The sequence below is a fragment of the Puma concolor genome, chromosome A2, assembly GCF_028749965.1.
Source record: "Puma concolor isolate L17-30 chromosome A2, mPumCon1.1.hap2, whole genome shotgun sequence".
Classification (NCBI taxonomy): Eukaryota; Metazoa; Chordata; class Mammalia; order Carnivora; family Felidae; genus Puma; species Puma concolor.
In genome coordinates this window covers 136782065-136799161 of record NC_141668.1, presented here as the reverse complement: position 1 = coordinate 136799161, position 17097 = coordinate 136782065, and the positions used below count along the sequence as shown (strand labels likewise).

Sequence of the window (17097 nt, the reverse complement as noted above, 5' to 3'; positions counted from 1 at the left end):
TGCTCCTTCGTCATGTTCAGATGGGTGTTCTCCCTACTAACATTTCTGAGTCTAAATTTGCCCTTTTTATAAGGACACCAGTCTTACTGGATTAGGCCCCACTTTAGTAATCTCCTTTAACTTGATAATCTCTGTATGATGCTATCTCAACATGAGATCACATTCTGAGGTACGAGTGGTTAGCCTTGAAGTATAAATTTGTTTTGGGAGGAGACACCACTCAACTCACGACAGGCACAACCAAACAGACGGATGTGAGTGGCAACGCAAGGAGCCGTGTGGGACAACAGCTGTGACAGCAGCTCTGTGCAGTCTCTGAACCACAGTCTGCCCCTTTTAAAACTGGGCCTGGTGGGGGCGCCTGGGTGGCTCAGTCGGTTGAGCATCTGACTTCAGTCAGGTCAAGATCCTACAGTTCCTGAGTTCCAGCCCTGCATGGGCAGAGCCTGCTTCGGATCCTCGGTCCCCTTCTCTCTCTGCCCCTCCCCGGCTCACTCTCCCAATCTCTCTCTACAAAGTAAATAAATATTTTAAAAAATGGGCTTGGTGATGGCAATAAGAATGCCTGCCTCCTAGGATCAATGTAAGGATGCCATGAGGCAGTCCTCTTCCAGTGCACAGCACCAGGCTCGGCCCATGAAATGCGGGCGGGAAGTGTCAGGAGTCTATTCCTGCATGTGCGCAACTTGAGGTTTCTAAACATACACTATGACCAGCCACTGTGTAGGCGAGTCCCAGAGAAACGGTACTGGTGCTGCTGCATTCCAGAGAGCCCTGGGGAGCCCTCTACAACACCAAACGCCTCTCCCTGTAACTGACCATTTCTCTGTGGTCTCCCCCTGACCAGACTGTACGTTCCTTAAAGGCAGCATCTGTCCCGTGTGCCCTAGCGTCCTATCGACCTACCATCTTCTGAGCCTAATAAGTGCGTTTAACAAGTGATGCATTAACAAGCACTCACTGGAAGAATAAAAGAATACGAATATTTAAGAAAATATTAACAGCAAAGGAGTTTCTTAAACATTCTAACCTAACATGGGAAACGGGAAATATAGTTCAAACTATACATCGGACAACATTTCTACTCAGGATAACGTTAATAGAAAATATATATCCATGTACGCTCATGCTCACAGAGGCATTATTCACAAGACAGAAGGCGAAAGCAAGCTAAGTGTCCACTGATGAATGAATGGATCAACAAAATGTTAACGCACAGGTATAAACATACAATGTATACACGCACAACTGAATATAATCCAGCCTTAAAAAGTAAGTAAGTTCTGGCACTTGTATGGGTGAGGTTTAAGGGCATTATGCTAAATGAAATAAAGGACACAAAGGACAAACATTGTATGATTTCTCTTACATGATGTCCCCAGAGTGAAATTCATAGAAAATGGAAGTAGAATGGCAGCTTGTAGGGCTGACAGAACAGAAAATGGGGAGCTAGTATGTAATTTGTACAAAGTTCAGTAAGGGAAGATGAAAAAGTTCTGGACATGGCTGGTGGTGATGGCTGCATAACAGTGTGAATGTACTTACTGCCACAAAAATGTACATGTTAAAATGACAATTTTACGTTACGTATATTTTACAAAAGTAAAATAAAAATTAAAAAGTAAATTAATAAAAAATTTTAGGGGTGCCTGGGTGGCGCAGTCGGTTAAGCGTCCGACTTCAGCCAGGTCACGATCTCGCGGTCCGGGAGTTCGAGCCCCGCGTCAGGCTCTAGGCTGATGGCTCAGAGCCTGGAGCCTGTTTCCGATTCTGTGTCTCCCTCTCTCTCTGCCCCTCCCCCATTCATGCTCTGTCTCTCTCTGTCCCAAAAATAAATAAACGTTGAAAAAAAAAAAATTAAAAAAAAAAATTTTTAAATAAGAAAATACAGGGGTGCCTGGTGGCTCAGTCAGCTAAGCATCCAAATTCAGCTCAGATCACGATCTCGTGGTTCATGAGTTCGAGCCCCATGTCGGGCTCTGTGCTGACAGCTCAGAGCCTGGAGCCTGCTTCAGATTCTGTGTCTCCCTCTCTCTCTGCCCTACCCCACTCACACTCTGTCTCTCTCTCTCTCTCAAATATAAAATAAACATTAAAAAAATTTTTAAATAAAAAATAGATACACATATTTTTAGTACCTTGAGAAACATGAGAAGTGAAAAACAAGGTTTTCAGAGACATAAAAGGCATTTTCAGCTTCAAATTCTGAATCAAAAAAGCAATCCCTTTGCTACTTCCCTCAACATCCCAAAATTCAACCACAAAAACACTGCTTTGCATTCATAATTAATTTCACTTAAATTACGACAATATTGTTTATTTAAAACTTCAAAGTTCCGAGAAAAGGATTCTTTTCTGGCCTATTAAAAAAATACTTTGAAGTATGTTGGGGCAAAATAGACTCATCCTGTAGCACAGAACAAAATATCTTCAAGAAAGGAATACTGTAACTCATGGATTACTGTAGACATAACATTATTGATATACTGCCAATACTAAGATAAATGAAATGTCATACTCCCTTGCAGCATTTTAATGGAAATGGAACTTAATAATTTTCTCTCATCTCTATCTGAAGTTTAACTCTGTAAGTTTCCCCATGTTAAATTATATTTTATATAAAATACAGTTATAAAATCAATTTTATACCACTCATAAAAGCCTCACCGTAAACCTTTATTAGACAAAAAAGAAAGCATCCATTATGCTCCCAACATGCCCTGCTACGAGTTTTAGATTTGGTACTCCAATCCTAAAAGGACCTGTGATGTTGTGATTTTATTTTTTTTTTTAATTTCAATGTTTATTTATTTTTGAGACAGAGAGAGACGGAGCATGAATGGGGGAGGGTCAGAGAGAGAGGGAGACACAGAATCGGAAGCAGGCTCCAGGCTCTGAGCCATCAGCCCAGAGCCCAACATGAGGCTCGAACTCACGGACCGTGAGATCGTGACCTGAGCCAAAGCCGGACGCTCAACTAACTGAGCCACCCAGGCGCCCCGATGTTGTGATTTTAATAAGAAATGTGTATGTGGTCTTTATCCACGGTCCTAGTATGGAGTTCCTAAAACCCCTGGAAATTCCTAAGTGGTGAGAGTGATACAGGTCTGACCTGGACCCCACCTAAGGATGGGGGCTAGTTGCCAGGGGAACCAAGCTAGTAATCAGAGGGTCGGAGTTTTCAGTTGTATCCCTCCTAAAGGATGAGTGAGGGGCTAGAGACTGAGTTCAACCACCGATGACCAAAGATTTAATCGGCCATGCCTAGGTGATGAGGCCTCCATAAAAATCCCTGACCTACAGGATTCTGGGAGCTCTGGAGCTGGTGAACACACCGAGACCGGGGGAGAGTCATGTGCTCAGAGAGCATGGGAGCTGTACAACTCTAGTAGCACACCTTGCCCTGGGTGTGCTTGACTTACAGCCCTTATTGTAAAAAACCAGTAGTAATCTAGTAAGTAAAATGTTTCTCTAAGTCCCAGGAGCTGCTCTAGCAGACTGAATGAACCTGGGCGGGGGGGGGGGGGGGGGGGGGGGGGGGAATCACGGAATCAGCAAATCTAGGGTCAGTCAGAAGCATGGGTGGCAATGTGGACTTGAGACTGGTGTGAGGGAGGGGGTAGCCAGAAGTTTTAGGACTGAGCCCTTGACCTGTGGGATGTGACATTATCTCCAGCAAGCAGCGTCAGAATGGAGTTGAATTACAGGACACTCAACTGGTGTCTGAGAACCGCCTGGTGGTGTTGGAAAACCCATACATCTGAATTGATGTCAGAACCTACCCCATAGGCTCAGTATCCCCAAGGACCAATCACAACAGTTCTTCTGCTTTCCATTTCAAAGGAGCCTCCTCAACACTTGGTCATTCAACCCTTCTTCATCGTTTTAAATTAGTGAGGATAATCGGTTTACAACTCCACTATCTCAAAATGTATCTCGTTTTTCTAACTGGCCAAATAGCACATTTATTTTTTCATGCCAATTATAAAAAAGCTATCAACTGAAAAATTCATTCTTCTTTTCCCTATATTGTTGGTTTTCAAGTTTAATGATATGTCACTTTAAAAAAGAGTTCTGAGTCTTAACAAAGAAACACTCACCATTAATAGTTTATTCCCTTAATCAAAAATAATTAGTAACTTTCAGCATTCTTTATATTACTTATTAAAGGCCTATGTAAGCCCTAAGGCTGGAATAAGAGTGCATATTAAATGTGGTTTTCCTCCCCTTCTTTTCAAAGGTAAGTTAACCCAAATAAGTCCTTCAAAGTCCAGGCAACTGTAACCACAGCATCTTGACAGCAACTAGGAGAGCAGGATCAGAAGATGGGGGGACATCAAGCAAACGATACCGTAGTTTCCTTATAAAAATGTGAAGACAGGTCCATCGATCGGGGGAAAACTAATTTTCTGGTAAGGCTAAAAATCTGGTCTCCACTCCCAATCAGTGCTGAGGCAAGAAAGTCCTTTTCCCAAGAGATTTTCATTTTCTTCCTCTACTCCCGAGCACACACAAGGGACCACAAGCAGCCTTGTCCTCGCCCCTCATGTCATTCCATACCTTGACTCTTCTGAGTCTCTATCCTGTGGTTCCATTACCCACCTTTCTTACAAGCCAAGGCACTGAGCGGATTTAGAGGGAAGGTGGGGGAAAGATCAAAGGGGGTCTTTTATGAAAATAAAGCCTTTATGACTATAGTTAGTGATAAAAATACCAAAACCAATGACTAATATTTATTAACCATTTAGGGCGCAGCGCTAAGATGGTGTGCATGAGCTCAGTTAATGCTCAGTGCAACTCTGGGGGGTGACTACTCTACCTCTCCCCATTTTGCAGCTGAGAAAGCTCAGGCACGGCGTAATTTCATCAAACCTAACAAACAACAGCGTTTTTGTACCATCTTTATGTAACCATTGGGGAAAAACCCTCCCAATCAATCTACGGCACAAGCGTAAAACACACCTGGAATTCAGAGACATTGAAGTGGGGGGGGAAAGCGTGTGTCTTACAAATAAAATACATAAGTAAGTTTCACAAGACCATGCATTTGAATGAAATGAACCCTGCCCCCTCAGTCCCAGCAGACTGCACCAGGGACTGGTGTGGGAACCAGCGGCCTCTGCACGTAGCTTGAAGGATGTGCCCAAGAAAGCAGCTCATTACTGAGTGGTGGCAAAAAGACCCAAACAAATCCTCTTTGGGAAGCGCAAAGTGGAGGTGAACCACTTCAACCCACAAGAGAAGCTGGGTTACTTCAACGCAGAACACTCTTCCAAGTAAAGCTGAGGAAGCGCCCTGGGCTCATAGAAGCCCACTGTCTACACGTGTCTTCGAAATACTCATTTGGGTATTTGGACAAATGAGCTGACTGCTCATGACAACCCATCTTCCCACTTAATAATTCCTTCCTGAGAAGTATTTTTCATTGTAATCATAAGGAAACAGTCTAAAACAAGGCCCACTGCCATTATCTTCAACTCTGGTAAATGAGTCCAACACAGACAAAAAAGGTGAATCGTAAGGAAATCTTCAGAAAGTTGGAAATGTGAAAAAGGAAACAAATCAATCATGAAAATGTGATCTTAGAGACAAGAAGTTCACAAAGGATGGAAAATATAATGATGTTCTTAATGGACCAGGCCACGCCCCCCCAACACTGCATGCAGAGCTCTGCTACGTGGGGATACCATGGTGCTGCTCCTAAGACCCGCCCCCCATCTTAGCCATGGGCTGCAGGGTGGGGGTAGATACCTTATGCCAAACAGTCCATCTATCAGCTGGCCAGTGACCCAAACGTGAATACAAAATGGTGAGCTAGACAAACAAGATTTTCTCCTAAAAAGTATACTATTCTGGGAGATGGAAGCTAGATGATGTTTTGGGGATGGGAGGCTAAAGTGGGCATGGGACTGGACAGTCAAAGTCATGTGCAGGCAGAAGTTACAAAGAGATGTAACCATGAGTAAGTGACTGGTTACAGTACAGAAAGGGCACAGAAGAGCCAACACCAAGGAAGATTAGTGTTGAGTTCTAGTACATGTCCCTTTCAATAAACCTTTTATTTTTCTTGCAATAAGTCCAAGCAAGTCTCTTTCAACCAAAGAAGATTTAAGAAGCATCAGCACCACCCACACAAGACTGAGAGCACAGAAGGAAATAACAAAGCCAGAATGTACCATTTCAACAGGGCCCAGGATGTCATTAACACCAGAAAAGGCTTCAGGCTTGGGAAAGCATGTCACTGTGCTCAGGTTTAGACATCTGTGCTTGGGAAGGCTGGCAGATGTATGGGGCTTTCTATTTCTCTTCCTTTATTTGCACGTTCCTTTTCTGAGGCCCTAACAAAGTGTCCAGAGAACACCCAGCCATAGGGTCAAAGTACTTGGTTCTAGGAGTAAAGATAAGCAGGGACATTTTATAACCAGAGTGGCTGCTCCCACCCTCTCGGCTCAGGGATGGTACAGAGCCTTTTATCACCTTTTTGCTTTCAGCACAGGATAGGAGGGGGCAGCACCTTGTGGATCAGAAGAAATCATGGCTCCTGACCAGTATATTGCCTTAATAACGCCAATCTTTCTCTCCTACCTCCATTACCAACATTTCATCCACTTCAGTTAGGGTTTTCCAGAAACAGTCTTGGTTTGTTACACCTGCTGCCCTGGTGTGGTAACAATTCACTAGTGCTCACGGTCACTTTCAAAGTATCCCAACCTGGCAACAAATTATGCAGCCAACCTAATTTTGGTGCAAGCCCCCATCTTCTCCCATGTTATGTACAACTGGAGGAAGAAGAAAAAAGGAAACCTGTAGATCAATCACAAGTATGCAAACAAATTTAGTTTTCAGGGGCTCCTGGGTGGCTCAGCCAGTTGAGCATCTGACTCTTGATTTTGGCTCACGTCATGATCCCAGCGTCATGAGATGGGGGCCCATCTCGAGGTCCATGCTGAGCGTGGAGCCTGCTTGGGATTCTCTCTCTCTCTCTCTCTCTCTCTCCTTCTCAAATAAAAAAAGTTTAGTTTTCAGAGATGCTGAAATGTGAAAAAGTTAGTCTCGTAATAAAATACGTAATTCTTACAGATCAAAAGAATTATCAGTGTTTAAGGCAAGATTTAGACCCAGACAGTCTGACCCCAGTCCTGCCTTACGCACATTCTCCTGATACAATTACTAAGGGCACTGAATCAGTGCACAGTCCCCCAAGGGAGCCCCATGCTTGCAACACTCCCCCACACATCTCCATCCTATACGCAGAAAGGGTCCTCTAAAGCTTCAAACTTCCCCCTTTGCCTCACTATCTAAACTCTTCAATGATTCTCCACTGCCCTCAAGAATAAAGCTTAACTCCAATACCAGACGCCAGGATCAGCAGAATGGTGCCCCTGCTTCGGTCTCCGGCCTCATTTCTGACTGCCCCGCCACCCGAAACTCCACAAGGCAGCCCTCCTGAATTCCTCGGTGCCCACAAGTCACAACCTTGGTACCCGGACAGCCCAGAAATGGAAGCGGGCCGGGCACATGGAGAAACGGGAAGTGGTAGGAAAAGAGACACCAGACCCACATGCCACCCCCCCCCCCAGGTCCCAAATTTGCACACAACTACCCCTAATGCTTGGCCATGTCTCCAACATCAATTTATACATTATACCAAATCCCTCCAATTTTAAAACAAAAATAAACTTTACAGAGTTAAGCCTAAGAAATCTATGCCTTCGTGACTGGTGCTGAAGTGCTATTCTTTTGGAACCATTTTTGAAAGAGGCAAAACCTGGCCGTGTCACCTGCACACTGATCCAAGGCTGCAGTCAGAATGCCAGGAAGCTCTGTCCTCCAGGAGCACCCCCCGGAGCCCACCCTGCAAAAGCAATGCAATTTCACAACTTCAGAATCCCCGAAACGCTACAGTCAGTGCTCCGCACTTGGGCAGACAGCAAAAGGCACCTGGGACTGGCTGTGACTACAGTCTGTTCTTTAGGTGTCCCTACCACCTCAGACCTTTGACGCACATGAGGTCCAGAAGCCATCACTACTAAGTAAACACGAAGATGTGCAAACATTTCTGGAATGAGCCACATCCAGAATGGTGCAATGGAGCTCACCATGTGACCTTCCCCACTGCTACCTTGGGCTTCTACAGACCTTCACTTCACGCCCTCTTCTTCACGCCCTCTTCACGCCCTGCAGAATAATGTAGAACTGGGGTACAGGAGGCAGGCCGTGGACTGTCTGAGCCTCAAGTGCTCCAGATGTAAATGGCAAGTGATCATCTCGGTCCCACGTGGTTGGTGCAAAGATTCAAGGGAACAAAACATATGGAAAACACCAAGCTAGTGCCTAACCCTGAGATGGCAGCAAACAATACTTGTGTATCAGATCTGAGAAGGGAAAATGCTTCTAGCTTAGTAAAGCATAAAAAAATGCAAGTAAAGTTAGCTTCAGATTTGCCGTAAGAAAAATAACCGTTGTGAGCCAACCATATCATTATGTCAAATGTACTCTCTGTAACCACATATGAGATTTATCCCTTTTCAGAGAACAATAAATCAAGGTTCAACCAAGTTCAACAGTTTGTAAAGCAAGAGCCTGGCAGACCCAGAATTTGAATATTGTTCGATTTGAATGCAGAACTCATACCCTCTTCTCTGTTACCCTGTTTCCCAGAGCCTGAAGCCAGGGAAGGAGTCAGGTAAGAGCCTGGAGAAGACAACCTGGTACACAGATCAGTACACCTGAGTCAGCACAAGCCACTCGGGGCAGAGAGACTGGGAAATGCAAGCAATCAGTGTAACCGGATGTTTCCGCCCAAATAGGATCCTTTAGCAACAGTTTAATGTTTTAACAGCCTAAGTGGCTTGTCAGCATGAGGCAGGTGACTTGATCACACTCTAATTGTAATTAAGCACGTTGCTCTTGACCTCTCCGTGACTGTTCCCTTACACATGTCATGAAGACAATACAACCTCCTCAGCAGTAATGTTGCAAGGGCTAAAGAAATGGTATGCAGAGATCACCGTGCATAGGGTCTCTGCACACATTCAAAATGAACAGCCTTATTATGAAAGTCCTTTCACAACTAGACTTGCTATAGCCCCTTCCTTCCTCGCTTGCCTCGATTGTCTGCATCGTTGCTCAACTTCTGTTACTTACCTGCCCTTCCCTCTTCTCTATGAACCTCACTCAGTCACTGAGACCACAAAAGCTTACTGAATACCTTGTCAGGCGAGCTGGGGAAACTGGTGGTGCATAAGAAAATCTTCGGCCTCAATGAGCTTACAATCTTCTATTCGTTAGAGAGGGAAGAGGACAGACAATAAATACATATACAAAGAAGAAACACAATAAATCACCAGCCTTTAAAACGTTAGCATAATAAAGCAAGTAAGGGGTAGAGAGACATCTCTGGGAGAGGCAGAATCAGATAAAATATGCAGGGAAAGCCCTGTCTGAAGATTTAACATGGAGTCAGAGAGCTAATGAAGGAAGAGAACAGGCCTGGGAGCAGAGGAAACAATGTTTCAGAAGGAGAGCACAGCAAGCCCCCCAGTGCAGGAACAAGCACAGCCGCTGAGAGGACCAAAAACACAGCCCAAATGCAGCATTCACGTGCCCTAGCACAAGTCTTGGTTTCCGCGCCAATTTTGCCCCCAAACTCTGAGCCCCCTGAGGGTAGGGGCCGTGTATCTCCCATCTGCATTCACTCAGTCATGTAGCAACCTCGACGTGCCCAGCATTCTCGTCAACACTGGGTTTACAGGGAAGAACTAAACTGACATAGTTGTCGCCTTCAGGGAGCTTATACTCAATACCACCAGGCACAGACCAAGTGTTCAGAAAACCAACTACACGAACAATACTTGCAGGGCGCCTGGGTGACTCGGTCCGTTAAGTGTCCGACTTTGGCTCAGGTCTCATGGTTCGTGAGTTCATGCCCCGAGTTGGGCTCTGCTCTAACAGTACAGAGCCTGCCTGGGATTCTCTCTCTCTGCTACTCCCCGCACCCACCCCCCCGAAACCCATGCGCTCTCTCGCTCTCTCTCAAATAAATAAACTTAAAAAAAAAAACTCACTAAATAAACTTTTTTTTGTTTAATGTTTACTTTTAAGAGAAAGAGAGACAGAGCCCAAGCTGGGGAGGGGCAGAGAGGGAGACACAGAATCTGAAACAGGCTCCAGGTTCTGAGCTATCAGCTCGGAACCTGACACAGGGCTTGAACCCACGAACTGCAAGATCATGACCTCAGCCTAAGTCGGATGCTTAACTGACTGAGCCACCCAGGTACCGCAATAAATAAACTCTTTTAAAAAATGAACAATATTTGCTTGGTTTTTAGTTAGGATGGAATTCTGTGCATGCTGAGTTCTAGGCTTTCTGCAGCCCATCCTCCTTCCTCATTTGTCTAGAAGATCACCTTCAGTTACATACCTGCCTCTCCCTTCTCCATACAAAAGGGGTGGCAAGAACTGACTCCTGCACTCTCCCCCACGTTCTCTCTCCCCTCTGCCTTTTTGCACACTGCCCACCCCACCTGCAGTGCCCTCCCCACTTCCCTCTTCACCAGACTGACTCAAGTATTATCTCCCAAAGTTTCATTAGGATATTGATTTTACAATTTGCTCAAACGTGGGCAAATCTCTCAAGTTCTTGAGGCAAAACATTTCCATCGGGTAACAGAAAGTGATAAATCAAGTGACAATCCCACACTGAGTAGTAAAGAGAACTGAAGGACAAATGATCTGAGGTTAGGCAGATAATTTCTCTTCCTTCCCAAAATATGAGGTATTATTTCAGCGACTTTCTGGGCATTGTGCCTGCGGAACAGGGCTACGATACACAGGCAGCAACGTTCTCACTACCATGGGTCTGCGCACTCCATCCCTGGCCCATAAAAGATCAGTTTCATTTACAGTAAACAAAACCAATTTGGGACACTTAAAGGTCTTCCCCACACAGAAGGTCAACAGTTTAGCTTGTAAATTATCTGAGATAGATTTCTTCCTCTAACAGAAGAAATTGCAGCTGTAAAAAAAAAAAAAAAAAAAAAAAAAAGTCAGATATTTATTCTTTTAGGCAAAAGGCACAAATATGTGAGTCACAACTTCCGGCCCAGCCTCCACAGGCTCATTTAGCTGATAAGGACTTACACGGGACCTTTAGTCCTTCACTTCTAAAAGCCACGCATCCCTCTTTCTCCTCCTACATCCTGAAGGAGCAGAAAATTAAGCTGGAGCCACCCACTTAGAAGAATACAACAGCAGGGGCATGGGTTTAAACAGTTTCCTTCAAAACCATGTGTTCCTCTAGGAGTTCCTGGACAGAAGCTCCGGGCTTTGCAGAGAACCACACAACAACTCCACAGCGGGGGACCTGACAGGCAGCGTTTCCCACAAGGTCTACCCTTCACCACACAGCAGCTCCCCAAACCCCACCCTGCCATTATGAGAGGGAACGTGTGCAGAAGGGCAACAATACCACGTTTGGAATTATCATTAACCACTGAAACTCTGTGCCCTCAACCAAAATTCCCATGTGACATGACCTACAGAGTGGGCTCATCTCTGTGCCCACCGCAGCCGTGTCATGCTGTATGACACTGCCATGTAGTACAGCATCCTGTTCTCCGGGAGGACTATTTGGACACAGCAACATAGCCCTTACATGTGAAAAATCCCCTAACAATGATGAGATCTTTACTAGAGTACTGAGTTCACAGAACATTCCCCCTAAAAGTTTCCAAAGCCAGCCTACGTCTGCAGTAGGAATTATACAGTACAGTAATTACATGCCTAATCTTTAGCAGCCAGGACTGGGTTTCAGACCCAGCTATTTTTTTACTAGCTAAATAACTTTGAGCAAGTCACTTATCCACTCTGGACTCTTAAAAGCTCCTTATCAGATGCTGCAAATCCCCACATGATCTGGCCCCTGCCTACCTCAAGCTACTACTGGTACTACCACTTTCCCCTCTTTAACTATCTGGACATGTTGAGCTCACTCCCGCCTCAGGGCCTTTGCACTTGCTGTCTTCTATGCCTAATACACTCTTCCCCAAAGTTTCACCTGGCTGGCCACTTTTGGTTACTCAGGTCTCAGCTCAAATGTCAAAAAGTCACCTCCAGCATCTCATAAACCTAATATTGAACGTGTGACTACATATTGTACAATTCCATTTACATAAGTACAGAAAGGAACAAGACCGTGGTTTGGTGGTGTAAGTGTAGGGACTTGGTGACCCTTTCCAGGGTGGAGGCAGCAACAGGTAGAAACACCAGGGGACCCTCGGGGTTGCCACTAAATGATTAGTTTTTTTATCTGAATCTGGTGACCTGGGCATGTTCCGTTTGTGAGAACCCTTCAAGTTGTTCATTTATAATATGTACATTTTCAGTACATGTGTTACACTGCACCAAAAAAAAATCAAGCCAAAACAAAACAAAACAAAAACCCCACCTTATCAAATTCGTTTACCTTGACCACCTAATCTATGCACACCTTCTTGGCTAAGCTATTCATTCTCCATCCCAGGATTCTATTTTACCTTTGTGTAGCATTTGTCGCTGGCTGAAATCATCATCATTATTTATGTATGTATGTACAGTCTAGCCCTTCCCCACTCCCATTAAAATCAAGTATGATGTGGCCATGTGCTCTGCTGGCTTTGTTCTCTACCCCCAAATATCAGCACCTAGAACAGTCCTGTCCTAGGTACAGACTGAATAAAAAATGTATGTAAAATAAGAAATGGCTAAAGCAGACTAAGACTATAACATCAATCATAAGTCAAATAACTGAAGCCAAGAGCAGAGGAAATAAGAAATTTCAATGACATTAAACCTCGGGAATATGTGTCAAATGTTAAATTTAACTACAGGGTGGGAGAGGGGAGGGAGCTAAAGTGTCATTCTAGGGACATCTTTTTGAGTGGTTACAGTTATTTCTCAAAGCAGAAACTGGGCCTTTTATCTCTGCATACCCAACAGCTCTGCACGAGGCCCTAGTAAAAACTAGGTGTGAGGCAAGAGTGGCAACAAATTTCTGAAAATACTTAGGAGTTTTAAGGTTCGTGGGAAAAGGGGGTCATGTTCAACTGTAATGTTTGCCGTGGCCAAGGGAGTAGGTACGCACAACACCAAAGGAGACTCAGTTGGAAGAGATACTAAGAAGTACCCAAGAATTTAAAAAGTATCTTAAAAGTCATGAGCAATACTCTCCTAATACTGTCAATTCTAAGAGATTTATTAAAAAAAAAAATTTAGGGGCGCCTGGGTGACTCAGCCGCTTGAGCATCCGGCTTTGGCTCAGGTCGTGATCTCGCAGTTCGTGAGTTCGAGCCCCACAGCAGGCTCTGTGCGGACAGCTCAGAGCCTGGAGCCTGCCTCAGATTCTGTGTCTCCCTCTCTCTCTCTGCCCCTTCCCCGCTCACGCTCTGCCTCTGTCTCTCAAAAATGAATAAAGTTTAAAAAAAATTTTTTTTTAATTTAAATGTCAGTAGTTCTAGGACTTGGATGTTATATAGTGGCTACTTGATAAGAAGACTAACCTCAATGCTGACATGACGCATTTTCATGAAGTCTACACTCACCAAGCAACAGCGCGGTGTAACAGAAACTTAAAAGTAAACTATTCTGGAATGGGGCTCTGTCACAAACTCTCTTTATAACTTTGAACAAGTCATTGAATTTCTTTAGGCCTCAATTTTCCACCTGTGAAATAAGCTGGTTGCACTAGATACTGGCTCATGTCCATTTCTGGTTCTTGGGCACTAAGCACTAACCCGAACTTCTAAAAAATTCTCATCTTTGAAACCTTGTGCTCACAGGGTAACACATCATCCAAGAGTGATGTAAATCAAAGCTGCTGGATGGAGCGAGGTAACAGAACCTTTTGCCCAGTCTTGCCACACCAAGGCTATCTGTCCCCAGACAGATTCTCTGGAGTGTTGCGTTCAGATCTCACTTCTTGGTTAGGCAGGAAGCCCTATCACACCTCAGCTAAACACTTGGGTTCCTTGTACAATTAAAGCTTTGCTTGAGTTTTCACTGCCCAGGGCCCTATGTGTCTCATCAATTCAAGTCTGCACTCATAGTTAGCACTACAGTTGTTTTTTGTAACACTTAAATAATGAATAGGACTTGATCACCTGGAGGTATTCTCACTGCATTACAATAGTTATTAGTGATTTTAATTAGACAAAACTGCCATTCCTTTCCACTATCCCACCATACTGTCAAGTGCCTATTAAGGATATTACAGTAATAAGTATTAGCACCTTTTATATTTACGTTAACAAAAACAGAGAAATGAGAAGTCAGGAAATGAGAGGGGAAAAAAGAAAAAAACAAAACCTTGCATATAATTAGCCAACGCTTAGAGTAACTCAAAGAATCATTGGTAGCTATCTTATAATTTTCCTAAAAACTATGCTATGCATATCCTGGTTAAAATTGCATGTGATAATTTGACTCTCATAAATTAAAAATGGGGAAAATGAACAAGGACGTTGCTCAACTGTGGCTGAGCCCCACGCTGCCCTTTCTTTAAAGGGGGGGAAGAACTTATCTGTGGACAATCAGAAGTTCAGCAGTTGAGTAATTTCTCCAAGAGTCATCACCAAAAGGCTTCTGAATACTTCGACTCGTGCCATTCTGCAGAAACTACAATCTACAGGAGGCCAAGTTTGAACAGCTACTCGGCATCCAACCGCGGCCCCTTAGATTTCTATTCTCTATAAACGAGGAGAAAGTGGACAGGGGGAATGCTCTGACGTGTGTTTGTGACGAGGCTGATTCCTCGTTGCAGGGAAGGGAGAGCGTTTCCCACTTTCCTCCTCGACCCCCGCATTTTGCCAACTCAGGCGCCCCTGAAATCTGCAAAAACAGTCCCCCCGGAGAAAGTTCCTCAGGGAGGTGAATCATTAATACCAGCCAGGCTGGGATGGGTTTCTGGGCATGTTCTTCACGTGGCCTAACACACGCGCTCAGAGGTCGAGACGTTTCTAAAGGAGAACTGGCAACGTGGATGGTAAAACCTCAGGTCTCCTAAACCCGGCCCGAGAACTTCTCGACTTGCCAGGCGGAGCCAGGTGCGGTGCCGGCGCCCTCCGCGTGGGCCCAGGGAACCGACGCCAGCGACTGCTGAATGCTGGGTGTCGCCCTCCTCGGCCCCGGGTCCACACCCGAGAGGGGGCTGGGGGCGGAGGGGGGTCTCCCACGTGCACGGGAGCAGCTCCGCGCGTCGCCTCCGGGGGTGCAGCGCCCGCACCGCCGGGCACCCGCTGCCGGGAAGAAACAGGCGGCGGCGAGGACGAGGAGGGCCGGGAGAACCCGGGCAGGCGGCCGCCCCGCCAGCGCCCTCCGCGCGGCTCCAGCCACCGGGCGCGCTCACCTGGGACCTGGCCGCCAGCAGCGGGGGCCGGAGCGCCAGGTCTCGCAGAAGTTTCCGGGCCTGCGCTGCCACGGGGGACGCCATCTTAAACAGGAAACTCGGCGCGGGGGAGCCGACTGCGCGCGGGCGGCCGAGGTCGGAGGAGGAGGAGGGAGGAGGAGGAGAGGGGCGGGCCCGGCCGGCCCCCCGGCCGCCCCCGCGCCCCGGCGCGCTGCCCCTCTGCGCGCGGCCCCGCCCCGGCGCCCCACGCCCCACGCCCGGCGGGACCAGCACCGCCCCCGGTCCCCGACCCCGCCCCGTCTTCGCCTTTAGCCTGCGGGGGTCTTGTGGCCTTGTCACCGCGCCACCCACTGTGGGCAACAGCAGGTCCCCAGCCCTGCGGTCGTGGGGTTTAAACTCTACCGAGGACCAAAGGGCAAGCGAACAGTAGTCTCTGCCGCGAGCGGTGGAACTGGAACCGGGGGCCTTCGGAGCTCAGATCTCGTCTCGGGGTCGCAGAGGAGCCTGGGCACGCGGTGTCTGAGCTGGGACTTGAAGGAATAAAGGGGAGGCGAGGGTTCTGGCGAAGGCGGTGGAAGCCTTCTAGAACTCAGTTAAGACGTTTTTATCCTTAACGGAAGATCAATGCAAAACCATTGAATGCAAAACCATTTTGAGCCCGGTAATCAGCATAATAAGAGCAGACATTTATTTGGAGTCTCCTGACACTAAGCACTGTGCAGGTAATAAAAATGCTGTAGCAAATATGCTTGATGTGTGACAAGCGCTTTACAAATAGGAACTCTTAGTCTCCATAGCAACCTTTCCAGTAGGTACCAGACTAAAATCCCCATTTTGCAGAAGAGGAAAACGAGGCACAGAGAGGTCACCGCTCTGATAGGAGTGGAAATGGTGTTCAAACCCATGCTTTCTCTCCGTGCCCCATTAAGAGCTGTTATAGATTCTTTTTTAACCTTACTTACTCTTGAGCCTATGATCATGAGAAAACTTGCAGTGTGACAGAACTAGGCAACTATTGCTGCTACTTTCCTTCCTTCCCTCCCTCCGTTTATTTTTTCTTAATATATATTTTGACAAATCAAGTATACAGAAAAGTTACAAGAATATTACCCCCAAATGCCCAGGTATCCTTAACCCGGATTCCCCACCTATATTTTGCCCTATTTCACATTCTTGATAGGTAGTATATATAAATGGATTTGTAGACTATTACTTGTCACAAGTTTACCTGCTAGATTTAGCATCTATTGATGATTATTGCTTGCATCAGTTATGACTACGATGGTTGCAAAATAGTTATTATGTAATTCCATTCTTTTCTACATTTTTTTGTTTACATTCTACTCTGAAGTGAGCTTTACTTTTGCCCACATTTCTTTATAAACTCTTGTATTTACTTGTATCAGTATGGACTTGTGGATTCCTTTTTTGGTGCCAAATCTATGCTCTTTCCTATTACACTCACTCTGCTGCCTCTGGATATGTGTCATTTAATCTTCACATGAACCTTCCGAGGAGGTTCTGCTGTTACTCCCATTTGCCAAAAAAGAGAACAGGTCCCCAGAAACACTATGTAACTTGCCCAGGGTGACACAGCTTGGGATCAGACCCTAAAGCTGGAATCTAACCATTCTACTCCACACCCTCCCCTTGAGTGAGTGGATCTGATTTCCCATCTCATCCATCATTACTCCTACTGGGTCTGCCATTTAGCC

General features: G+C 45.7%; 1 protein-coding gene across 3 annotated transcripts in view; it reads right to left on the bottom strand.

The window, feature by feature from the left end:
• SUCLG2 (succinate-CoA ligase GDP-forming subunit beta) overlaps nt 1-15551 on the bottom strand; it is a 334454-nt gene extending 318903 nt beyond the window's left edge. The window contains exon 1 of one of the 3 annotated variants that reach the window (XM_086697627.1): nt 15383-15551. In XM_086697627.1, the coding sequence (XP_086553753.1) occupies nt 15383-15466 (84 nt within the window). In that variant the 5' untranslated portion in view covers nt 15467-15551. The remainder of the gene's footprint in view (nt 1-15382) is intronic. The other 2 variants (XM_086697628.1, XM_086697626.1) reach the window with 2 other exon arrangements.
• Nucleotides 15552-17097: the final 1546 nt, after the last annotated feature.